This window comes from Misgurnus anguillicaudatus, chromosome 12, assembly GCF_027580225.2.
Source record: "Misgurnus anguillicaudatus chromosome 12, ASM2758022v2, whole genome shotgun sequence".
NCBI lineage: Eukaryota > Metazoa > Chordata > Actinopteri > Cypriniformes > Cobitidae > Misgurnus > Misgurnus anguillicaudatus.
The window spans coordinates 23236834-23262788 of NC_073348.2; the positions used below are offsets into that span (position 1 = coordinate 23236834).

Below are 25955 nucleotides of genomic sequence, written 5' to 3' on the forward strand. Positions count from 1 at the left end.
CATAATAATAAATTAAATTTGAAAAATTATGAAATCTAATCATTTGAGAATAACCTAAGCCCATTTATCTTTGTGAATTAAAATACAGACCTTAGAAATTGTACAATTGGTTATTATTACATTTTTTTTACAGTATGCGCTGAATTTACCCAAATATTGTACTTTTCTCAATGTAAACAGTTTAAAACACCTGGTATCTTGACTGTACGCTAGAATGCTGTTCAGTTGTTTATTTGAGATGCCTTCAGTGTTGTTTGTTCTTCAGTTTGATCTAAAAATCAATTTGAAGAAGGTGTAACTTCTTCATTCCTCAGATAAGTTGTTGAGTGGAGTATTAGATCTGGGCTTACACTGCTTATATACCATTACAGTAGTACTGTATACATAGCACGAGGTTGGTCATAAGACTCCTTATCCTCTGTGTCCTGTGAAACAGCCGGACTGGTTTAAAGCTTTGATCATTCAGTACACATTTTTTTTTTTTGGTGAACACCAGTAAAACCCCTTGTTTGTATAAAGATGTTGTGCAGTCATTTGTACACCCAATAATGCTGAGGAGTTTAAAAAATTGATGCCATTTTCTTTGAGAAATATTTGTTTCCCCTTTGAACACAATTGTTTCTTGACTGGAAAAGTGCATAATAAAAACAGGCAACCGTTTCATAGGTTAGGCCAGTGGTTCTCAAACTGGGGGCCGCAACTCCTACGTAGGATTTCGCGAATCGCTCTCGCGGTACTTTGACGTCATCCGGCTGTCGATTCTTGCGGCGCCGCATGAAGTCGAACTCATGACACTTGTTTGAACTCGAGAGGAAATTACTTCATGTATCAATCGCATATGGATTATTTTTAGTCCATTGCTATGTTTGGATCCTGTAGGCCAGTGGTTCTCAAACTTGACGGGCCGCGAGATTGTGCCAGGGGTGGTCCCAGTTGACATTTTATAAAATATATTAATTTATCATTCATTCTGTGTAATTAAACCTCAGAAAATAAGGCTACTAACCTTATAAGGCACTACATTGTATAATTTGATATATTTTGTTTAACTAAAATGTCATGTTTTATATATCATTAATTTTCTTTGAGGGGGCATGATGAATGGCACAAGGGGGACACGCCGGAAAAGTTGCATGATGATTTGTCTCAGTGAAACTGTCTCAGTGAATGTGGGACTAAAGTGACATCTAGTGGTTCAAAAACTACATTACTCAATTCATTCTTAAAATATCAGTAAACACTGTACAGCATACACTACACACCCACTAGTAGCAAAGTATATACGTGGCAAAAAAAAGAAGAAAGAAATTGAACACAACATAAAGAACACCAACCATCTGTATTTCCCCACAGTTACATTATGACTGGCTGCCCTCGTAATAGAAAAACATTGCAATACAGTAGGAGGCCTGGTGCACTTTTCTTACAGACGTAACGCACATCCTACACACATTTTTGAGGCCCATATTTTTGAAGGATGTGGTCGCTACTTGCAGCTTCCTGTCGCATGCTGAGGTGCACAGAGGAGAGATGTGACAATCAAAAGCATCTTTCCCAACACTGACTCAAACTTGCAATTGTTGTTCGACGATTTGGCATTTTTTGTTTCCTTCCACTTTGAAAGAGGCATTGGGAACTTTAGAGGAATTGGGTTTTTAAGAGGGAGGGGTGAATTTAGGTGGAGGGAGAGATGACCTCCCTCCTGATGCGAATCTTTCGGCTGGGTGTGGAGAAAAAGCGGATCAGGCACTACGACAACCTAAAGAGGGATGTGGATCCAAATCAGACGTGGGACACTCTGGGAGAACTGGGAGATGGAGCTTTTGGGAAGGTGTATAAGGTCAGAGATGATTAAACTGCATCCACTGTTATATTAGCAGTCATGTTTAATTGTTATTGAATTATATAAATGAATAGATATGAGTTACATTAAAAATATTGCACATTTTTGGGACAAAACAATTCAATAAAACTAGACTTCTGTACTGATATAATCTGACCTTACCTTTAAGTAAATCACTACCACTAAAATTTGGGTTTGAAATGAACAAGCCAATTAAAAATGAGTATTTAAATATAAATGAAATGAAAATATTTTTATACTAGCTGTCAAAATAAACAGTGTTGTTACAATTATTTATCCAAACACAGGCCTGTTAATAGGCTACTCAAAGAAAATACCTTGAATTAAAGGGAAAATTCACCTAAAAATGTACTTTCTGTCATTGCTTACCCTCAAGTTGTTAGAGATCATACATTTCTTTGTTTTGCTGAACACGAAGGTAGATATTTTGAGCAATATCTATGAAAAAACTGTTTTAGAGCACCATTGACGTCAATAGTATTTTTTTCCTACTATGAAAGTCAATGGTGCTCCTGTTTTCTGCAAATATCCGCCTTTGTAATTTATACAGGTTTGTAACATGGTTATTTATACATGTTAAGTTTTATTACTTATGTTTTAATTTCATTTAAATTAAAAATATGAAGTGATTTTTTGATATTTTGATATTTGTCTGCCGTCTGTAAAACCAAGAATGTGTGTCTGTGGATTGCAAGATGCTGTGGTTTAGGTTTTTAATATAATCACATTATGTTTATGATGCTAGTCTTACTTTATGCAGAACACATTTAAAACATTATATTTAAACCATTCAGTACAGTCGCTTTAATTCATCATATACAGATATATTTATGAACAACGCTAGTATAGGTTTCCAAGGTGACAGAATATTTGGGTTTAGGGCCATGCTGTGGTTTAGCAACTTCCTGTTAAAGCAAAATTGAAACATGGCTTCCTGTAAGCGATTTTCAAGCTTACACATCAAACTCTTGTTTACTCGAACCCTCTCTGAAAATCAGTCATACCTTACTGAGCACATAAATCACAGAAAACCTTTAGCAGATATGCATTTAAATCGTAGTTTTTCTCTTTAGGAAATGTACAAAATGATTGATTCCTCCTGCACAGATTTTTATTTTATCAAATGCTCTCTAGAAATAAAACATCCCTCCCTTAAAGGGGACATATCATGAAAATCTGACTTTTTCCATGTTTAATTGCTATAATTGGGTCCCCAGTGCTTCTATTAACCTCTAAAATGTGAAAAAGATCAACCGACTAAACCATTCTCTTGAAGCATATGAAAAAATAAGTAATTGAAATTTGGCTCCCCTTGTGATGTCAGAAGGGGATAATACTGCCCTTATCCAACCACAGCACTCCCATTTAGTGCAGACATCAGCTCATTTGCATTTTAAAGGACACACCTACAAAGTGGGAATTTAAACATGTTATAATGAATTATCTACATGGTAGTTTAAGCTAAAACTTCACACACATACTCTGGGGACACCAAATATTTATTTGACATTGTTAAAAGTCTTATAAAATGTCCCATTTAATATTACCTGCAACTGACTAGCAAGTCAAAAATGGTCAAAACATGTTTCCTAGCAATCACTGGGGCAGTACCCTTTCAAAAAGTATAGCTTTCTACCAAGGAGTGTATAGTAGTACCTCAGAGGTACATATTGATACAAAATGTATGCATATCTGTACCTAAATGGTTGATATTTGGAGGGTTCTGCCCCTGGACCATTTTTCTATCAATGTAGTTTAACGTCACTTTGCTATCATGTAACTAGCAAAAAAGCACAAGCACTTTGATACGATTTACACACACTTCCTGTTTCCAATGAAATACATCAACGCAGAACACTTGTCAAGTACATTACAATGTTTTGATGAAAACTTCCATTCACACATTTGATAAAAAGCAATTTCCACATTCAAGGTATGCATGTTTAATCAGCATGTGTGTTTCCAGGAAATCGAACCTATGCCCTTTTATCTTATTTTTAAGATAAACAACCTGTGCAGAGTAAAATTATTTTGTACCATGGCTACATTTTTTTAAGGCTATATTATATTTAATAAACTCAGGCTCATAACCAGACGACGGGGGTCGTGGGTGCTGCTAAAGTGATCGAAGTTCGCGGTGAGGAGCAGCTTGACGACTACATCACTGAGATAGACATCTTAGCGGCCTGTCGTCATGGCAACATCCTCTCTTTGCTGGAAGCCGTCTACTTCGAGGGCTGGCTGTGGGTGAGCCATCTCACCTTAATGGAGTTTAACTCTTCAAATGTTTATTTATAAGAGTATTGAGTTGAACTTCTGTATGTCTCCTAATTTCAGATCATTATTGAGTACTGCCCTGGAGGAGCCCTTGATGACATCATGTTGGGTGGGTGTGGCTTATACTCTTAAAAATAAAAGATTCTTTGTCATAATATATGTTTTTTTTAATCTTTTTTAATTTTTTAAACTTTAATATCCACAGAAGATTTCTGTTGCACGAATTGAGACAAAAAATAAGAAATAAATTAATGTTTTTGCTGTGAATATTCACACCCGTTATATTTAACAGTGTGGCTCAGTTTTGACTGCTTTGGCGCAGTGTTATCATGCTTCATTTTTACTGTATGTGTTGCAGAACTGGAGCGAGGTCTTTCGGAGCAGCAGATCAGTGAAGTGTGCTGTCAGAGTCTGCAGGCCCTGTCTTACCTACATCAGCATCACATTATTCACAGAGATCTGAAGGCTGGCAACATTCTGCTCACAATGGAGGGACAGGTCAAACTTGGTACATACTATATATGCTGTTTTTTTGGGACACTATATCCACTCTTAAAAAATGCTGGGTTATTTTCAACCCAGCGTTGGGTCAAAAAGGGACAAGCCCAGCATTTGGGTTAAATTAACCCAGAACATTTTTACATTTGACCCAACAATGGGTTAAAACAATCCAGCATAGGTTGAATTACGACCCAACAGGCTGGGTTCATCACTTTTTGATCCAATGCTGGGTTGAAATAAAGTATTTCTTAGAGTGTACTATTAAGACAAATTTTGTGACTATATGTGACTTATAAATGAAATAATGAGACATGTGTGACGGGCAGTGTTGGGGAAAGTTACTTTTAAAAGTAATGCATTACAATATTAAGTTACTCCCAAAAAAAGTAACTAATTGCATTACTTAGTTACTTTTCATGGAAAGTAATGCTTACGTTACTTTTAGTTACTTTTGCGTTACTTTTTCTTGGCTAAAGCTTGATCTCTTTCAGGCCTTGCAGGTGTTTTTATGACTGAAAAGTTCTGCATTCAGAAATTGCATATTTCATCACAAAAATGTTTAGCTCTGGCCTGCAATCTCAGTTTCTGACTCAAAAAGGTTCCACACAGGCACAGAGAGTGCATACGTTTAGTTTAATTCAGTACATATTTTTTAATCAAATTAATTAAACTAAAAAAGTAACTTGAGTTACTTTTTTGAAAAAGTAACTCAAATATTAATGTGTACATTTAAAAAGTAATGCGTTACTTTACTCGTTACTTCAGAAAAGTAATATTATTACGTAACTCAAGTTACTTGTAATGCGTTACCCCCAACACTGGTGACGGGTGCCATTTCTTTATAAGAGGTGTTTCTGGTGACTACAAAATGAGAATGTTATTGTAAATTAAATATAGGGACTTTATTTCCCTCTTAAAATGCAGAGTTATTTTCAACCCAGTGTTGGGTCAAAAAGAGACGCACGCACCAGTGGGTTCGATTGACCAAGACAATGTTTATATTTGACTCAGCAATGTGTTAAAACAACCATATTTAACAACCATATTTAACAAGCATATTTTAAATTACAACCGAACGGGCTGTGTTCGTCCCTTTTGACCCAACGCTGGGTTATAAATAATAAGTGTTTGTGCATGAAATTGCAAAGTGTTAAATTACATTTCTGTTGAGAGTGCAACTGCCTTTAGTTTATATACAAAAGTGTCACATAATTCATTCAGGGGCAGTTTCCTGGACAGGGTTAGATTAAGGCCTAAGTTATTTTAGGACATTTAAGTAGTTTTACAAGCAAACCTACCTTACAAAATAAATTAGAGGTGTGCATGAGACAAAATAGCAGCACTGATATATTTTAAGATATGTCAATGCGAGGTGTTTTTGAATTAAGGCAGCTCAAACATTTAGTCTGGGAATACGGTAAACATATCTGGACAGGGCTTATCCTAGTCCCAGACTAAAATGCATGATTGAGTTGCCTTGATTTCAAAACACCTTGCACTGGCATATTTTAACATATATCAGTACCATTGTTTTATTATTTAAATAATAATAATAATATTATTTTTAATGGACTTATTATGGAATTATGGAAATATTCCTGTAATTTAACCATCTTTAGAATTATTATTGCTATTACTATCATTATTCTACATAATATTATTATTACGTAAATATTTATATTATTACGCGTTTATCTGTTTTGCTTATTATCATTGCTTCATAACAACATCATCATCAAATTTGCTGTTTTGTTGTTTTGTGTTCTGTTCATGTCATGATTCTGCCAGTCTGTCATAGTTATTCATAGTTGTTCATGGTCATGTGGCAGGATCGTGGTGGTAACCATGTTTTGTGTAGTAGCACATGGCCTTAGCTGTGTGCAGCTGTGTCTTGTTTCTGCCCCGCCCCCCTTGTTTCCTTTTTAATTATTCATCATTGGTTAACTCCCCTCACCTGACCTTCCCTTGTTATCTTGCTTAGTTTTCCCTATTTAGGGCCTCAGCGTGTCTTGTCCTGGGGCCCGTTTCAGAAAGGTGGTTAAGTGAAAACTCTGAGTTTGTTAACCCTGAAATAAGGGATACTCTGAGTTTTCCGTTTCAAAAAGGGAGGTAGGTTAAAGGGATAGTTCGGCCAAAAACGATATTAAACCCATGATTTACTCACCCCCAAGCTGTCCGAGTTGCATATGTCCATCGTTTTTCAGACAAACACATTTTCGGATATTTTAGAAAATATTTTAGATCTTTCTGTTCATTAAATGTAATGTTACGGGGTCCAGCAATAGTCCACGACCTTCAAGTCCAAAAAAGTGCGTCCATCCTTCACAAATTAAATCCAAACGGCTCCAGGATGATAAACAAAGGTCTTCTGGGGGTAATCCGTGCGGTGTTGTTGTAGAAATATCCATATTTAAAATGTTATTAACGTTATAAACTACCTTCCGGTAGCGCCGCCATTTTGGAGTGATGCGCATTCAGGATGAGAGCTTACGCAACGTACAGAGTTTCTCTGCTGCTGCTCTGTGCCCCCGCCCTCCGAATTTGTCATACGTCACTAAGAAAAGTGCGTACACTACACTCATACTCTCTCCTGAGTCTAGGATGGCGGCGCTACCAGAAGGTAGTTTATAACGTTAATAACATTTTAAATATGGATATTTCTACAACAACACCGCACGGATTACCCACAGAAGACCTTTGTTTATCACCCTGGAGCCGTTTGGATTTGGTTTGTGGAGGGTGGACGCACTTTTTTGGACTTGAGGGTCGTGGACTGTTGCTGGACCCCGTGGCATGGCATTTGATGAACAGAAAGATCTAAAATATTTTCTAAAATATCCGAAAATGTGTTTGTCTGAAAAACGATGGACATATGCAACTTGGACAGCTTGGGGGTGAGTAAATCATGGGTTTAATATCGTTTTTGGCCGAACTATCCCTTTAAACCTGAGACAGCGGGGTAAGTCAAGCCTGTTTCAGAAGGATAGGTAACTTATACTCAGAGTCTGTTTCCGGAGTAACATACTCTCTGAACCTAACCTGGTCGGGAGCAGGTTTTATCCTGTAAACTCTGAGTTTCTTGTGGTCTCCTCCCCATTTTTAAAGGAGTAGCGGTGTTTAATCTTGTTAGTTGCTTTAGTACATTCATTCATTGTGCACATTTTTATCATGTACACTGTAAAAAAAATGTAGCTGTCTTTAAGTTATAATTAAATTGCCAGTGCAAACCATTTTAACTTACAACTTTATATTTTTATATATTACACTAAACTTTCAAAAAAAAAAAAATTAAAACCGTAAATTGAAATGACTTGTAAAGCTAATATGATATACTTAGGTGCATAGATCGTCTTAGTGACTAAAATGTCATGTACTTTTATAGAGAATCTTGTAGATGATGATGTTGCATTCATTTGTAGGAAGTTAAATTTATGTCCCGAGAGGATTTTGAGACCCCGAGTGTTTTTTGTCATATCCGCTTACATTTATGTGAGCGGAATTATTATTTTTTGCAGTCATTTTAGACCGCTGGTCTAGTGGGTAGTGCTATGTGCAGTAGTTAGGGCAGACGTACTGTCGGCGATCGGAGTTCGAATCCCGGCTGGGCGAACGTTTGTTTTATTCATGACAAACATTTGTAAAGTTCGTAGCCTTATATGACAAAGTATTATGCTTAATTTTATTTTAGCTGAGCTGCTGTCATCTTATTGTCCATGGGATTGCATGTGTAAATGAATATAATAACGTACAGTCCTCAGTTTATTTACTTCTGATATTTTAACTGTGATGAAAAATTAAATGTACGCGAGTAGCAATTTACAACAACAACTCTTTTCTTTAAAATATATGCTCGTAGTTGCTGTACACTTGCAGTAACACTTTCAGTTTTAGTAGTAAAAATGATTAAGACCTCTTTGTCACGTGCTGTTGCCATGGTAAATCGTAATATCTGAGCTCCATTGATGATGGCTTTTCATTGTGGCTGTGCACGCGCTTAACTCAGAGTCAACCTACTCAGAGTCGATTGAACAAAAACAGATCAGCTTTTCTGTAACCGAAAAAACAGAATTTACGATCTCAGAGTAAATCAACACACAGTTCAAGTTTAAACTCCGAGTTGGTTGAACCTCCTTATTGAAACGGGCCCCTGTGCTGAGTCGTTTTGTATCGTTTGTATGTTTGGTTTGTTGCTTTGTTAAAGAAAGTAGCCATAGGCTGTTTCTCAATATGCGTCCTTCAGTGATCTTGCGTCCTCGTGTCCTCGCTCTACGTCATCATTAACGGTCGAAGTTCATTCCAATTCTCAAGAACGCAAGGACAGAGGACGCATGAAAATACCCGGATGTGTTCTTGATATCGAGGATGCATCGAGTGCAGACTTGCTGAAATCGCTTTACGCCCCAGAAGTCATTGCGGCAAAACTTCCGAGTTCGTTCTTCCAAGGTCGCCTGGCAAGACCGATCTCCACGAGGATGCAAGTCCGTTCTTTGCGTTCTTGGAATTGAGAAACAGCCATAGTCTTGTCTAGTCTTATCTGTTTTTGTCATGCCTGTTTCCCCCATATGGGCCTTTGTTTTACTATTTTAAAATGAACCCTTTTGAGTTCTTACCTGCACTTGGTTCCTTTCTCCATGATTCATGACAGTTTAATCATATGCACTGCAAAAATGACTTTCTTACTTATTTTTACAGAAAACAAGACAAAAATACTATCTAAAAATTCTTAAATTAAGATGTTTTTTCTTGAAGAGCAAAATGACCTTAATAAGTCTGGTTTTGAGACAAAGAATATAAACTTTAAGTAAATTAGTGCTTACAACAATCAAAAAAAAGAAAATATTTTTTTTCTTGAAATAAGTTTACTTTTTCCGAAAAATTTAATGTTTTCTTATTCCATTGGCAGTTTTTTTTTGCTTGTTTTAAGCACATTCTCTTACATTTTAAATTTTTTGTCTCAAAACCAGACTTATTAATGTCATGGTCCTGTCAGACATCCGTGCTAGATGTAGGTCTGAGTGCATCTGACAGGACCGTGGCAGTATCATGTTCTGTGTGGGGACATGTGGGATCACATTCTGTGTGTGGCTGCCACATGTCCCCGGTGTCTTGTTGCTGTCGTGATCTTGCCAGACCTTAGTGTAGATCAGGTCTATGTTCTGTGGGCAAGGTCAGGGCAGCAGTGTGTGTACATGGGAACACGTGTGTTCACATCATATCTGTGTGACACGTGTTCCCAGTGTTTTGTGGCTGTCATGGTCTTGCCTGACCTTGGTTATTATCCAGAGGGCAGGACCAGGGCAGCATTGTTTTATGTGGGAATACGTGTGTATTCACATCATGTATGTGTAACACGTGTTCCCAGTGTCTTGTCACTTTTACCCTACTCCCTTATGTAATCATGTCTTAAGTGATTAATTATGTTCACCTGTTCCCCATTGATGTGGTGTCTTTATAATGCCCTTGTGTTCTCTGTGTGGTGTGCGTGCGTTGTTTGTAGAAGCTGTGTTTATGTGTCACCAGTTTTTCAAATCCGAGTTCTTCTCGTGTTCTGTTTATTTTGTGTTCCAACACAGTGTTTCTGTTTTCTTCTGTTTTTACCCCCTCGTGGGTGTTTTAGTTTCTGTTAATAAATAGTTATATTTTCATACATCTTGCGTTTGGGTTCGTCTTTTTATTTCCACAATCCGGTTGATACCAACCGTGACAATTAAGGTCATTTTGCTCTTCAAGAAAAAACATTTTAATTTAATAATTTTTAGATATTTTTACTGACAACAAGACAAAAATACTAAGTAAGAAAGTCATTTTTTGCAGTGTGCTGTATGTTTTGCTCTTATATAAAAAAACATCCTAGTATGGCTAAATATAGTCTACATATGTTCTCTGTCTTACATTTGCACATTTTCTCTCTCACAGCTGACTTCGGTGTGTCTGCAAAAAATGAAAATACTCTTCAAAAACGGTCAACTTTCATTGGAACACCATACTGGTAAAGCTTAAAGAGTTACACCCTTAAAAATGTTGAAATGCTTGTTGCCATCATAGTCTACATTAATAAAAATGAAGCTATAGAGGGTTTATAACAGTGATGCCATAAGATAATGATTTTTGGTATACTAAATAACTTTTCTTAAAATAATAATTTCTTTATATTTTAAAGTATGTATAACCTTTTCTAAGTAAGGGATAATGTCTTGTATCACACTGAAGGGGTTGATTTAAAAAAAAAAACGTCTACCTGTACATTATTCCACTTATTACACAGCTATTTACCTCATAAGTAAGGTAAGGAACATTAAATATTAATTTGAAATATTTTATTTGCTAATTTTTAACAAATGCAGACCTTCCGCGAGAAAAACCTCTTTACTTTCGTTTTTTAGATAAGACAAGACGTTTAAAAATGTCATGAATACACTATTTGGTTTACTCATTTATAAATATAATGTCATATATGTTATTAAAAGACATTATATTTATAAAATATATAAAATTATTATAAAAATATTATAAAATACATTATATTTATGTACCTGTACCTGTCAAAATGATTTGCAGCATCCGTCGCGACTGACCAATCAGAATCAAGCATTCAAACAAGCCGTGTAATAACAACAAATAACCTTTAGTGTTACAGAAAGATTCTGTTGATCTTGACATTTCTTTCTGTTACCATACAGTCAGACAAAGCCATTTGTAACCTTTATTTTTAGAAGCATATTAGTGGTCTAATATAGTGGATGGAAACGCAAGCTTACTTTCACACGCTTTCACACGCTTTCGCACGTCGCAGCCTTCTGAAATGTGTTTGAATGCTTATAACACAGTACAAGTATGTGTTATTTTCCACAACATTAGTGCAAACCGTCTGTTTGCTTCTATGGTCAGTTTTCTCTTTAAAGTTGGCTACTCTCACTGCAAAGCAACCGTTAAGTCAGTTAAACTGTCAACATGTATGTAGCTGTAAAAGCACAAACATTTAATGGTAACTCTATTACCACTCAGGTTTCTCATCAGCACAATAGCACAATGAGACTGCGTGCTTGCTTTGTCTCAGTCCCTACGTTTTTGTCTTTCAAGGATGGCACCAGAGGTTATCATGTGCGAAACATCGAAGGACAATCAATACAGCTGTAAAGCGGATATTTGGTCACTGGGCATCACTCTGATCGAGGCTGCTGAGATGGAGCCCCCTCATCATTCTCTCAATCCCATGAGGGTCCTACTGAAGATCACCAAATCTCCACCACCCACACTTTCCCATCCTCGCCGCTGGTGGGTGTTCACCTCTTTATATGCTTTCTTAAGAAGTAAAACTTTTTATGTAAGGAATTATTGACGACGGGCTGTTGAATTATTCGAAAATAATGCACACCCATGGAGTCAATTACTCCACTTATACCACGGTTACCATAAACATTGCTCTAGTGGTTATTTTAAGACATTTGACAGGTCATGTGTGCGTTTATCTAAAACCAATGCATACCTATGGAACATTTCTCAACCAATCAGAATAAAGGATTTATTAGCCCCATGGTTTAATATCTTTTACCAGGTCAGCCCATTTCCAAGACTTCCTGAGGAGGACGCTTCAGAAGAACCCTGAGGCTCGCTGGGGAGCCCAACAGCTGCTGGCTCACCCGTTCGCTTACGCGGGTCGTGATGGGCGAGCTCTGAAAGAACTCATCGCTGAAGCCAAAGCAGAGGTCACTGAGGTCATTGAAGCTGAGGTAAATGCACACCAGTGTCAAATAAAACCAAAAATTCCAACCAGGAAACATCTAGAAACATCTAGGTGTTTTTGTAGCTCTTCTTGTAGGACATTGCTTTGGCAACGTTTGCAACGGTCATGGGTATGATTCCTTGAGAAAATACATAATGCTAAAATGTATACTTTAAGTTGATTTGGATAAAAATGGTCTGCAAAATGCATTAAAATGTGGATTGTATCCAGTACTGAAAGCAAAAATCAGCCTCGAAATTCATATGGTTTAATATCCTTTTCTTTCTTCTGAGTCTTTGTTGGACCTCCAGTGTTCTGTGAATGAAACGATCGCAGCAGTATCTGAGCAAACGCAAGCAGAACCAGAAGCAGCTGAAGAACAAGTAGCACAAGAACCTGAAGTTCCTCGGAGGGCTTCTGTTCCAGATGCTGTTCCTCAATCTCCCACCAATTCAGAGCCTGAGGTTAAAGTGACCCGCCGGGCGTCCCAGGTCACAGAAAAAGCGCAGAAGAGGGCAAGACGCCTCTCCGTTCCTGGAAATCTGCTTTCATTTCTCTCCCGGCGCAAATCTGGATTCTGGGGTGAAAATTCTCCTGTAAAGGGAACTAAAGATTCCAGCGCAATGGAAACTGAAGAAAAATCTTCTCCCGTTTTAGCGGAAGAAAACAATGACAGCACTGACAAACCCGAGGAACAAACATTTGACGTAGTTGATGGTAAAATTATTGAATCTGCCGACACCAAAGACGAAGAAGCTAAAGAAGAAACTGACATGGAGGAATCCAAGAATTCACATAACCACATAAGCACACAAGCAGACTTATCTGACAAGGAAACACTAGATCTTACAAAGGAGGACACTGACCATAATGAGGACAAAAATAGTAATGCGAAGTTTGACGACTCTAAACAAATGTTTTGGAAGTCCCTCCAAACCCCTATTCATGACACAGACACACTTCCTAAAGCAACACATCCACAGAGCACACTGGTTACAGCACATAGTTTGGATACATTAATGTTAACTAAAAAGGACAAATGTGAAGGACATTATGAAAATCAATACCTTGATTTGGCCAGTCCTTTGAATACTTACATTTCTCCTCTTATAGTAGACACGAACGAATGCTCAGCTGTCAAGATACCACCAGAAAACTTAAAGCTTGAAGTAATTGATGTTGAAGTAAGTCAACAGACAAACGAACCATCACAAAATGAACCTGATGAGGAGACAATCACAGTTGAGGAAGAAAAACCTGAAGTGGAAGAACCAGCAGAACTGGAAACAGATGGTGGATCGGTTAATGAAATAAAAATGGAAAGCTGTGAGGAACTTGATGCAGAAACTAACACAGCAACAGAGGAAGAGGAGCAGCCAAGCACAGTAGTAGAGCAAAATATCATTGAGGTAGAAAATGAGGATTTGACCAATACACTGGAGGAAGAACATGAAGATGTGGACTCAAAAATTGAAAATAATGAAAAACAGGTATGCTGTGAAGACGAAGAAAAAGAAGAAGTAGAAGAAGAAGAAGTAGAAGAAGAAGAAGTAGTAGAAGAAGAAGTCAAGGATCTTAAGGGAGAACCAGATGCAGCGACAGTGGAAGATTTAACCACCAAGGAAGATGAGGTTGATCATGAGGGTCTCAAAAATGAAAACAGCGAGAACACAAGACAATCAGAAATGGAAACAACCACTCAAAATGAGACAAATAACATTGTTTTACACAAGCCAGAACTGTCATGTCAACAAAATACAGAGGAGACCAGTATCGAGGACGAAATGAGTGCTACTGAAGGAGAAACTGTCAGTGATGAGATATCAGAAGACATCAGTAAACCAAGTCACTGTTCGAATGAAAAAGAAGATTCGGTGAAAGATGAACAAATGCTTCAAGGTAATGATGCTGAAAGTATACAGGACATAAAAGAAGAGCAATCAAAGTGTCAAAGTGATGGTACAGCAGAAGTCATTGCACCAAAGCCAAAAAAGCAAGTGATGTTCGTACTTGAAGAGGATGATAAAACTGAAGATATAAATAAAACTGATAAAAACACTCTTGCAAATGGCCTAAAAGATCAAGATTTCAAACCAGTGCATGTAGGGTCTAATGGAAACACACCTAAGGAATCTGATGATGACACAATTGCACCTCTTTCTCCAAGTACAGAACAGCCACTGTCTCCAGGCTTTGAAGCGGTGAGTTTGTAACAAAAAAGTGACCCTGTGTGTACAATTCAGGGTATGGTCTCATAATCTATGAGGAATATTAACGTTTTATTCAATTTATTGATTTCTTTGACATGGCTTCATTCAGTCAATATTAAAGCAACACTAAAGAGTTTTTTTTACCTTAAAATAACGTTTCCAAAAAAGTTTCAGTCGTTCATCCACTCGAAGCAGGGTGAACGGCACTTTCATATTCGCTTTTCAGCCCTCTATCGGCCAAAATCACACTAATCATTGTATGTAGTTCGAGTGAAAACTACAAAAACTTGCTTTACGGCAGACCTACAATCCAATCAGAGCCAGCTATGGTGCAGTATTTACGACAGTGGTAATGGACAATTCCACTTCTAACCTGTAGGGGGAGCAAAGAGCAAAAACTCTTTGGTGTTGCTTTAAAGGGGTAGTTTACCCAAAAATAAAAATATTGTATTTAATGACTCACCCTCATGTCGTTCCAAACCTGTAAGACCTCCGTTCATCTTCAGAACACAGTTTAAGATGTTTTATATTTAGTCCGGGGGCTTATTGACCCTTCATTGAAAATCTATGCACAGTATACTGTCCATGTACAGAAAGGTAATAAAAACATCATCAAAGCAGTCCATGTGACATCAATGGGTCAGTTAGAATGTGTTGAAGCATCGAAAAATACATCTTGGTCCAAAAATAACAAAAATTACGACTTTATTCAGCATTTTCTTCTCTTCCGCGTTTGTCCCGTGACTGGAGTGACGCGGATTACGTGTTATCCTCAGACATGTTTGCGAAGTTTTATTTTTTTCCAACTTACAGCGTGCGTCTCCCTCAAATTGTAAATGAAGCTCGGGCGCACAAAAAAAACCCAAACAGCTGGGGCGCACCAGAAAACACGTTAGCCGCGTCGTATGTCATCCATGTCACTGCAGTCACGTGACTTTTTGTTATTTTTGGACCAAAATGTTTTTTTCGATGCTTCAACACATTCTAACTGACCCACTGATGTCACATGAACTGCTTTGATGATGTTTTTGTTGCCTTTCTGGACGTGAACAGTGTACTGTATATGGATTTTCAAGGAAGGGTCAACAAGCTCTCAGACTAGATATAAAACATCTTGAACTGTGTTCCGAAGATGAACGGAGATCTTGCGAGTTTGGAACGACATGATGGCGAGTCATAAATGACATTTATTTTCATTTTTGGGTGAACTATCCGTTTAAAGTGCACATATTATGCGCATTTTTACAAGATGTAATATAAGTCTCAGGTGTGCCTAGAATGTGTCTGTGAAGTTTCAGCTTAAAATACGCCACAGATCATTTGTTGAAACATGTCCGAAATGCCCCTATTTGGGTGGGAGCAAACCGTGCTGTTCCTTTCGTGTTTGTACCTTTAAATGCAAATGAGCTGCAGCTCCTCGCTTCCTTACAAACAGAGAGTGTACGCTTTAAGTTAAAAAAGATCTGATTCTTTTGAATACAATAATATCTTTAAGTTTATAGTGTTATAATGTGCTAACAAACACATTTAAAAAAGCTTCTGTGTCAAATTAACCAGTCAGTCAGTGGCCGTAGGCGGGGCTTTATTTTTGTGATGTCACATTAACCCTTGTGTGGTGTTCATATATTTGTTACTTAGACGAGGTTTGTGGGTCTAGTGGACCCAGAGCATTATTAGTATCTTAAACCAATGCAGTCATACAAATTCATGTAATATTGTTGACAGATGTTTACTTTAGCCTTATTGCAAGTAACATAGACAGAATTTATGGTTAATATTTGTCATTTACCACTGGTAGAGGACTTTTAATGAACTAAAGTGCCATTCGTTTTTGTGATAATATGAAAGAAAAGAAGAAAATTGTATTCTGATCCAGATATTAAGGGAAAAACATGTTAATCTTAAATAAGTTTAAATGAAACAAAGTTGTTCATCACTGTTGATGTTTAATTCTTTTAACTTTTTGAAATTGTGCACATTTGTGTCAAGTCTACACAGCACAGGCCCCAACTGAACACATGCTGTATCATAAGATATCATCCATACTGAACACATAACCTGTTCATGCCAGCCAACACAACACATAAGAAGCAATTTTTTACTGTGTAGTTGTGTTGCTTATGCATTTCTTGCATTTTATACACATATATTGTGTACATCTGATGTGAACACATTGCAGTAAAATGTGTTGCTATTGGCCACAACTTAGAATGATGAAAATACATGGATAATATTTTACTTTCTCTATTATTCACTCTCTCACACACTCATGCTCACACACATCTTTGTGGGACATTTGGTCCCCACAACGTAATAAATACCAGGTACACACACACACACCATAGGTTTTGTGGTAAACCTATGGTTTTACAAATGGCAATCAATATACCAAATAACCATGATTACTACTCTTTTACTACAATAAAACTATGGATTTTTTCGTAAGGGAGATAATGGTAAAATGCAGAATGGTTCCTGTTAGACAGAAGTTAAAGTGTTTTGGACAGTGGGTACAGACAAATGTTCATGCATGATATATAACATGTTGTATCCTTGCGGCATTACAGCAAGAGCAAAATGACAAAACTCTGACATGCATCCATCACATATGTATAGACATATATAAAAAAACACACTCATGCACTCACAGGAGTCCCAGGGAGGAGAAAAACAGAGTGAAGTTACATAGCACATTCAATTTTTACACTTTTATTAACCCCGGGTCCAGTGGACCCGAACACCACATATGTAATATAAATGTGTAGAGGGGGTGTACAGTGTACAGTAATTATAAAGTTGTTTATTTTTATGTTCTTTATAGAAAATGAGCCAAGGCCAATGAATCTGAGGTTAAAACAACAATTAATTGCATAATTTTTCTTTCAGTAAACATTGAAAACGGGTCCCACAGACCCGAACACCACACAAGGGTTAACAAAATAATCAAAACAGCATGTTTAATGAGACTGCTTTGGTTTAATGGGGATTAAAAAGAAGGAGAGGGTGGATTTTTTTCATTGTAGGGTGGTTGTGTTCACACACAAACCTTGTTGGTTTTGCATAATATGTGCCGTTTAAAGATATCAAGGTTATATTTATTACAATATGTTCTTTATGTAGAATGATTTTATGTAGAAAACAATAAAAATTAAGTTTCACAGACAGGGTCCCATTATAGCAGTCACAATGAGTCCAACATATGGTTAACTTTAAATCTCAATTTAGGAATCACAACCAAGCAGACGGACAGTAAAGAAGACCAGGAAATTTATGGTGGATGGTCGTGAAGTCAGCATCACCACTTCCAAAGTGCTCAGTGAGAAAGACAGGGAGGAACAACAAATGCGCTACAACAGGTAACAAACGGTCTTTAAATATTATATTGGACTTCAGGAGAAAGTAAAGTCAGATTTATTTTGTGTTTGCAGACGGCAGGAGCTGCGTGCATTGAAGCTCTTGCAGCGAGAGGAGCAGAGAGAGCATGCACAGCTGGAGCAGAAACTACAGCAGCAGAGGGAACAGATGTTTCGCCACATCGAGCAAGAGATGACGGTATGTCATAATGCCACGTGCACCACACACCTGTGTTGGCCGTTTATAGTTTAAGACATGCTAAAAGGACACATGCCACCGAATACCAGCTATAGTCATTTTTTGTGTTTTACTTTAAATCATCTTACAAGAACATTCGGTAAAAATATAACCTTGATGTCTTTAATATGTTGTGATTAAAATCATTGATTGAAATCTAACTTTGATGCTCCAAATCTCATAATCTGATTATGAGCCATAAACCTGGATTTCACATACAGGGTCACATGTAATGTTATATGTTTCTATTTTCATACACAATAAGACAATAACAGACATTTTTAAGCAAGTAAATAAGATCAATGCTGGTTTCGAATCTTGCTTTCGAAATAAGATCAATGTTGCTTTCGCAATGTTTTTTCTAATCTTCAAAGCTATATTTGAACATTTTCTGAATATAAAGTGAGTCATTGCCAGTATTGTTTTGTTGGTGGTTTCCAGGAATTGGTGCAACTGTAAAGTTGGGGGGGGGGGGTTATTGCATTGCTATGGAGTTGCTATGGTGTTAATGGTGATTGCTTACCTACAGGCCCATATTGAGTCTATCCCCAAATCTCTCCTCAATTAATTCCTTTTTTGAGTAACTTACCCATCACTGCTTAACAAACACTATCAATGTCTGCCCGGTTGCAGGGTAAGAAGCAGTATTATGACGGTGAGCTTGAGAGGCTTGAGAAACAGTACCTGCAGCAAAGCGGGCAGATGGAGTCAGAACACACATCCCGACTCAGGGAGGACGCACGGAGACTCAAAGCCCAGCAAGAGAAAGAGCTGAGCCGAAAGAGCAGTACATTTAAAGCTGACCCTAAAGAGGTGTGGACCTATACATTCATAAACACACAGATTCAGACTCGAACAAGTGTAAATAGTCATGAACGTGGGAGAAATATACAATGGATGTGACTGTTTCAGGAGCAGAGGTTCCTGCAGAAGCAGCAACAGGAACTGAATGAAGCTCTACAGAAGGGCGTACAGGAGCATAAGAGGAAGGTGGCGTCAATGGAGTGGGAGATTACAGCCAAATCCCAACAGCTTAAGCGAGGTATGTTACTGCTAGTAGGTTAATTTCATTTGGGCAAAAATCAACAGCTCTTATCATTTTTAAATTCTTCTGCATTTCGACTATAACATGAAAAAAGGCAGATATACACTGATATTCACTTATGTGAAAAATAACAAACCAGTAACTTAGTTTTGAATTAACCATTCTGCCATTTAGTGCTCATTTTAAAGGACACGGCACATTTTTGCTCACATGTACAAAGTGGTACAAATTTTAACATGCTATAATATATCTATATGGTATTTTGAGCTAAAACTTCACATATGTACTTTAAGGCCACTAAAAAGTTATTTGAAATCTTAAAAATTCATGTGAAATGTCCCCTTTAAAGCTCGTGAGGCAGTGATTTGGGAGTTAGAGCAGCGCCATCTACAGGAGAAGTACCACTTATTCAAACAGCAGGTGAAGGAGCAGTACTCCCTACAGAGACAACAACTGACCAAAAGACACAACAAGGTTTCTTCATTAGTTACCTCTATTAAAGCATCCCGTGACTTTCTGTGTTTATCCTGACCATTTTTATGGTTTTCTTATGTGACAGGAAAAGGAGCGAGCGTTTCGGTTCCAGCAGATTGTTCTAGAAAACCAGAAGTCATTGCAGGCCCAGGAAAGAGCTTCCCTCCAGAAGGCCCAGAAGGCTGAGGCCAAGGCCCATTTGCAACAGTTCAAAGTGGAACTTAAAAAGGAAGGCCTAAGCGGTCCTGAACAAAGACAACGTCTCACACAGGTCTGGGATTTAGGAAAAGCATCTTGAAGCATCGGCTGTAGATTAGCGTTTAAAACTTTTTCTTTCTGGTTTGGCACTTACAGTTTCTGTCAGAAGAAGAAGCCAGACAGAAGCTGGAGAGGCAAAGTCTACAGGATACTCATGAGAACCAGCTGAAAGCTGTACAGGAACAATGTGATGCCAGTAATTTTGACCTACAGCAGCTACAGGTAGATCTTGTAATGCACTGAAAGGGTCTGACAAATGCAAAAGTGTAAATGTATATATTTGCAAGTTAAAGGAAAACACCACCGTTTTCCAATATTTTACTAGGTTCTTAACTCAACTTTGACAAATTATTACATACCTATCTTTTTTCAATGTGTGCACTTAATCTTTGTACAGCGAGTCGTGAATGTGTTAGCATTTAGCCTAGCCCCATTCATTCCTTAGGATCCAAACAGGGATGATTTTAGAAGCCACCAAACACTTGCATGTTTTCCCTATTTTAAGACTGTTACATGAGTAGTTCCACAAGTAAGTATGGTGACACAAAATAAATGTTTGGTGGCTTCTAAATTCATCCCTGTTAGGATCCTAAGGAATGAATGGGGTAGGCTAAATGCTAACACATTCATGACGCGCTGTACAAAGATTAAGTGCACGCATTGAAAAAAAGAGAGGTGTGAATTAATTTGTCTAGGTTGAGGTAAGAACATTGTAAAATGTAGAGAAACTGTGGTGTTTTTCTTTAAGTGAACCAATCTATTTTCAATGGGAAAGTAGCTAAAAAGCCTATCTGTGTCAGAATCCTGCCAGATCCTTGTTTGTATTTAGATCTAGTTTAGCATGGCAGGGTTCTGACAGTACATATGTTCTATGTGGGAGATACGTGGTTTTAGTATTGGTTTATTCTGACCACGCATTTCCCGGGTCTCGTCACTTTTTCCCCGATCCCTTATTTGTGATTATTTTCCAGGTGTATGTGATTTGCTTTGTCCCTATTTATTGTCCTTGTGTTTGCTGTTCTGTGCACGTTCGTCTTGTCACATTTCCTGTTGGTTTGCTGTGAGTATATAGTGAAGTCTTAGTCGTTGACTGTTTTATGTTTTGAAAAGTTTATTGTTAGTTTTGTGTCGTGTCTCCCTTGTCTTGTTTTGCCCCCTCGTGGGTTTTGTTTTCCCTTTTTACCCTGTTGTTTAATAAATTCCTTTTTCGTCATATGTCTGCATTTGGGTTCGTGTCTTGTGTCTCATAAATCCTGACAATCTGGAGAAAGATGCTTTGCATGTCATGTTTGCATGGCAATACTGGCAACACAGTTCTCCAAAAAAGTCGCTAAATTTGTCACAAAATTTGGCATTTTGACAATTTGACGGTGACTTGACAAACAACAGGCATAAATGAACAAAGTTTAGGACTCAGTAGGGTGGGGTTATTGTGTAACATGGAAGACTACAATAAACATGGATGGGACTACAACAGGAAGTGACATAATTAACCTAATACATAATAAAAGATAGATACATGACAAGATAATTATTATATTTATTACTCCACTATTACACCTGAACCTGTTCAAATATGCTGAATTTCTCATTTATGAACGATAATTTTGTGTGTTTTGTGCATTAGAACGAGAAGCTTCAGGTTCTCGTAGACATGGAGAAGAAGAAGATCAAAACTCTAGAGGACGAGCACACCCTGGAGCTGAATGAATGGAGAGATAAACTCGCATGCAGGAAAGAGGTGTTGGATAAAAGAGTACAAGTGAAGTTTGTAGGGACGTTTAGAATACTAGGGGTGTAACGATATTTCACGATACACACTATAGTACCTGTCCGATATCGATTCTGAATCGCAAGGGCGATATTACGCTCTAATAACAATTTTATGAGTCGTTTGTTACATTGAAAATTTGAAAAAGCAACACTCATCTTATATAATCATTATAAATACTTTATATTATCATGAAAATTCCTGTAAATGTTTGAAGAAAAGCAATATAATATGCTTACACATTTCCTGCAGCTGCCTGTGTTCAGCGGCGCATATTGGGTTTCTGCATGAGAGCGCCATCTGGCTTTTGGATGTCACCATAATTCATTGAGAAGCATAGCAAGCAGAATCACACGATGTATCATTACACCCCTATTAAATACATGACTTCTGTATGCAGGTGTTGGAAGAGGACTTGGCTCGCAGACGTCGAGAAAAAGAGGGAGTGCGGAGGAGAGGCAGTGAGCCTGAAATGCGTCGCCGTCCAAAGTTCTTCCACAACCTGAGCTTCTCCTGATGAAGAACGGAAATACACTGAACCTAAAGTGTCTTTATATATTGTATGAGATTGGGGCTAGTTGTCACTCGGAGTTCTTGTAACTGGTTAACTGGGTAGCTGTAGGGTTTTGAGTTTGTTTTTCAAACTCAAATTGAATTCTGTGTTCAGTCTTCCAATGTTCAGAAGTTTATCTGTAAATGTGTTAAAAACCTGTTCAATTCCTTTGTAAGTGTACTTTACAACCCAAAAGTAAATTTGTAAATAAACATGTTTTTGGTGGATTTGTGTGCAACTGTATGATAATAGAGTTACATCACCACAAACCCATCTAATCTAACAGTAATCCATTAAACAACATTATGACATCCGGAGTTGTCTTGTGGGAAGTGAAGCATCATCTCGACTTTCTTTTTCCTCTACTGAAAAACATAATTTAGGTGAGAGGCAGAGTATTAGACAGACTGTTGCTTTCTCTATATCAAGCTCTGTACGGTAAGAAAAACACTTTTATATTTACTAAACTGTCTAATTAGTAAATGAAAACCTGTATTATGAAATTTGAATTGTATTAAAAATAATAAATTGCAATTTTATAACTTTTTTATGCACAAATGATGTGTCACATTATCGATGATAAACGATTTTGTCATGCTTTCTAAATCTTATTAAATTGTGCAACAAAATTTTAACTTTATTCAAAAAAAAAAAAAAAAAAAAATATATATATATATATATATATATATATATATACACACACACACACACACACACACACACACACACACACACACACATATGTTATAGGCTATAAGTATATAAGTATTTTCAAAGTTTATTTTTACATTTTTTACCACTTTTGTTCTGAGTAAACAAAATGTAATATATAATATGAAATGCTCATCAGTAATATCTACATTTTGAGCCAAAAATGCTGTAAAGTCTCATTATGTGAATTATAGACAATACATATATATTATTCTCTGTATGCAATGCAGCATTTTTGTCAAATATGATTATGTTACTTTAATTCTTAACAAATTACTTTAACTTAACTAATTAAGTTTTCAATTTATTTCAAACAAAAGTATAAACAATTTCAACATGTTATGTCACCTTATCACAAGTCACAACTTAAAATATTAGGTTGAATTGACTTAAAATAAATAAAATCAAGTTGTTTAATTTCATGCTGTATTCAAGTTTATTGCATGTGTAATTGTGATAACTGTGTAATGAATTGTGCACATTTTTCCAAATGTTTTCTATAAGTCAAGTTCTCTTGGTTTCGTAGGACCAAAATGGGTCAGGTATACAAACATATACTGCTCATTTTGCTTTTAATGGTGGTGCTACACAATACATCTGGGGGAAAGAAAGGGTCCAGTAGCAAGAGCTACCCCAAGAAAACGCAACCATCCCATAATCCATCACCGAAGACCAAGACCAAGCCTGACTCTCACAGGAAACCCTCCTCTTCTGCTGAAAGAGGAAACTCAGACAACCCTAACCAGCAGAAAGATCGAGATAGAGATGAGTACAACCTTGGCGGATACGCTGGCGGTTACCCAGTGAGAACTGGGTGGGACTCGGTTGAATATCCTGTTGGACGAGGATATCCCAACTGGAACCCCAATAACAAAATTCTCAGTCCACACTATGGAGGCATGTTTGGAGCTGGCAGGGTCGACACAGGTGGATCGCCTTTTTCCCAATCCGTGCAAAGCATGGGCTACCGTCCCTCTGTTGAATCCAAAGGCTTTGGAAAACAGGCAAAGGTAGCTGCAGGTTCTGGGATGTTGACGGGAATGGCCGTGGGCTACGGAGTCGGGGAGTTTCCACGCCCAAACTTACAATTCAGTAGCCCTCAGGAGGAATATTACTACAACAACTATATGTATAAACGTCATGGGATGGGATCTGGGAAAGAGAATTACAATCCAGGTAAATACGCAACATCGCTGCTAAACCAGGCTCAGTCATATGACCAATACATGGACAGATGCACAAAGCGAACAGACCTTTTCAGAGAGCAGGACACATTACATTCTGCAGATCATAGCAGTATTCAAATAGATGAGCCATTGGCTGATCAAACCAACACATCTTCGCCCGCAACTAACAATTCTCATCTAATTCCTGCTGGGAGCCTTCTGGATGAGAATGAAGACAATGTGAGCATCCTAAAAATTGGTTATCCTGCACTCATAGAGCAGATGAAAGCTAAGAAATGTGTAGAGTTGTACTTGGTCTACATTGATGACTTCCTGGAAAAGCAAACCAGGATTTTTCCAAGCCACAATAATTGTAATGGACACTCTGATTTCCTCATCTGTTGTTTTTCTCTCTCTCTGCTTTTCATGCATCTGCCTACTTCATGCATCTAAGTAGCACTTAGTGGCACTGCCCATGCTGACTGCATATAAATAATTCAGCTGTTGTACTATTCACTGTCCAAGTCTACAAAGTCGGATAGACTATATCTTGTTTTAAACTATTTCTCTTATGTTTAAAAAACATAATAATGAGAATAACATAAAGGTTTTATTAACTTTGTGAAGTATCAATTCTAACTGTAACGTATTGTGGTCTTACATTCCAAAATGCCTTTTCTCATTATTGGCTATTTAAATAGTAGCTGAAAATATAAACGTGTGTTCTGTCATAGCAGAATTTTAAAATTATATATGAAATTATTATTATTATTATTTAGGACTGTCAATGTAAGGGTCTTGAGACATATTGTAAAAGCCAAATCAATGTACACAGATAGAAAATCAATAAATAATCTAAGAATGCAAATGCCAATGTCAATTTATACAGTATTGGCTATTTCATACGCTAATTCAAAGGTACGTTTTTAACCTAACTTTAAGAACCGATATGGAATGAGAAAATCTAATAGTAACAGACAATGCATTCCGGGAGCAGCTACCAAAAATGCATGGTCACCCCTACTTTTCAGCTTTGATTTTGGAATACGTAGCAGTCTCTGATTGGATGACCAGAGAGACACGACTGGACAATGTTCTGTTAGCAAAACCGGAAAGATAGGGCAGGGCCCAAACCATTTAAAGATTTAAATACAACAAGAATTTTAAAATCACACGGTACCGGCAACCAGTGCAGAAAACGTAGTACAGGAGTAATATGGTCTCGTTTTTTAGTTCCTGTCAGAAGTCTTGCCGTCACATTTTGTACCACCTGCAATCAGGATAACGCTGTTTGGCTAATCCCATAGTACAGTGAGTTACAATAGTCAAGCCTTGATGTTAAAAATGCATGAATTAGTCTTTCAAAATTATTAAAAGATAGAACAGGTTTAACTTGGCTAAAAGATTTAGCTGAAAAGGATGGAAGCCCGTTCCCGCCATGTTGTAAAATAATAATAAAACAAAATTCTCACTTGTATCTCAGAATTCTGAGATGCAAAGTCACAATTCTGGGAGATAAAGTCAGAATTCTGAGATACAAAGTCAGAATTTTATTTTATAATTTTTACAACATCCGGAAACGGGCTTCCATAGAAAAGAGCACTGAGTTTATCTGCTTATTAAATTTTAAGCTATTATCAAAAACAAAGCCCAAGTTCTTGACCCAAAGCTTTGCATAAATAGTTAAATTATGTTATTTGGCTAGGAGTTTACTAAACCAAAGACTATTATTTCAGTTATTTTTTCATTGAAATTGAGAAAATTTAAAGATAACCAAGCTTTCATGTCAAATGGTGGGTAAGATTCCTAAA

General features: G+C 37.2%; 2 protein-coding genes across 2 annotated transcripts; both read left to right on the plus strand.

The window, feature by feature from the left end:
- Positions 1-1495: 1495 nt before the first annotated feature.
- Positions 1496-22584, plus strand: LOC129447105 (STE20-like serine/threonine-protein kinase). The gene is made up of 17 exons (XM_055208701.2): positions 1496-1840; positions 3947-4111; positions 4202-4250; positions 4500-4649; positions 10559-10631; positions 11723-11917; positions 12198-12372; positions 12659-14566; positions 17801-17931; positions 18004-18127; positions 18800-18979; positions 19079-19208; positions 19561-19685; positions 19771-19956; positions 20040-20165; positions 21571-21684; positions 22115-22584. Exons 1-17 carry the CDS (start codon positions 1691-1693, stop codon positions 22229-22231), a joined length of 4098 nt encoding a protein of 1365 aa, XP_055064676.2. The 5' UTR covers positions 1496-1690; the 3' UTR covers positions 22232-22584.
- A 16-nt stretch (positions 22585-22600) lies between these two features.
- Positions 22601-24997, plus strand: prnpb (prion protein b). Its single transcript, XM_055208702.2, has 2 exons — positions 22601-22705; positions 23505-24997. The coding sequence occupies exon 2, from the start codon at positions 23512-23514 to the stop codon at positions 24595-24597; it is 1086 nt and encodes a 361-aa protein (XP_055064677.2). The 5' UTR covers positions 22601-22705; positions 23505-23511; the 3' UTR covers positions 24598-24997.
- Positions 24998-25955: the final 958 nt, after the last annotated feature.

Coding starts and splice junctions, on each gene's coding strand:
- prnpb (XM_055208702.2), top strand. CDS start 23,512: ATGGGTCAGGTATACAAACATATACTGCTCATTTTGCTTTTAATGGTG.
- LOC129447105 (XM_055208701.2), top strand. CDS start 1,691: ATGACCTCCCTCCTGATGCGAATCTTTCGGCTGGGTGTGGAGAAAAAG. Junction 14,567..17,800: donor TGTCTCCAGGCTTTGAAGCG/GTGAGTTTGTAA, acceptor ATCTCAATTTAG/GAATCACAACCAAGCAGACG. Junction 19,957..20,039: donor AAAGACAACGTCTCACACAG/GTCTGGGATTTA, acceptor TGGCACTTACAG/TTTCTGTCAGAAGAAGAAGC.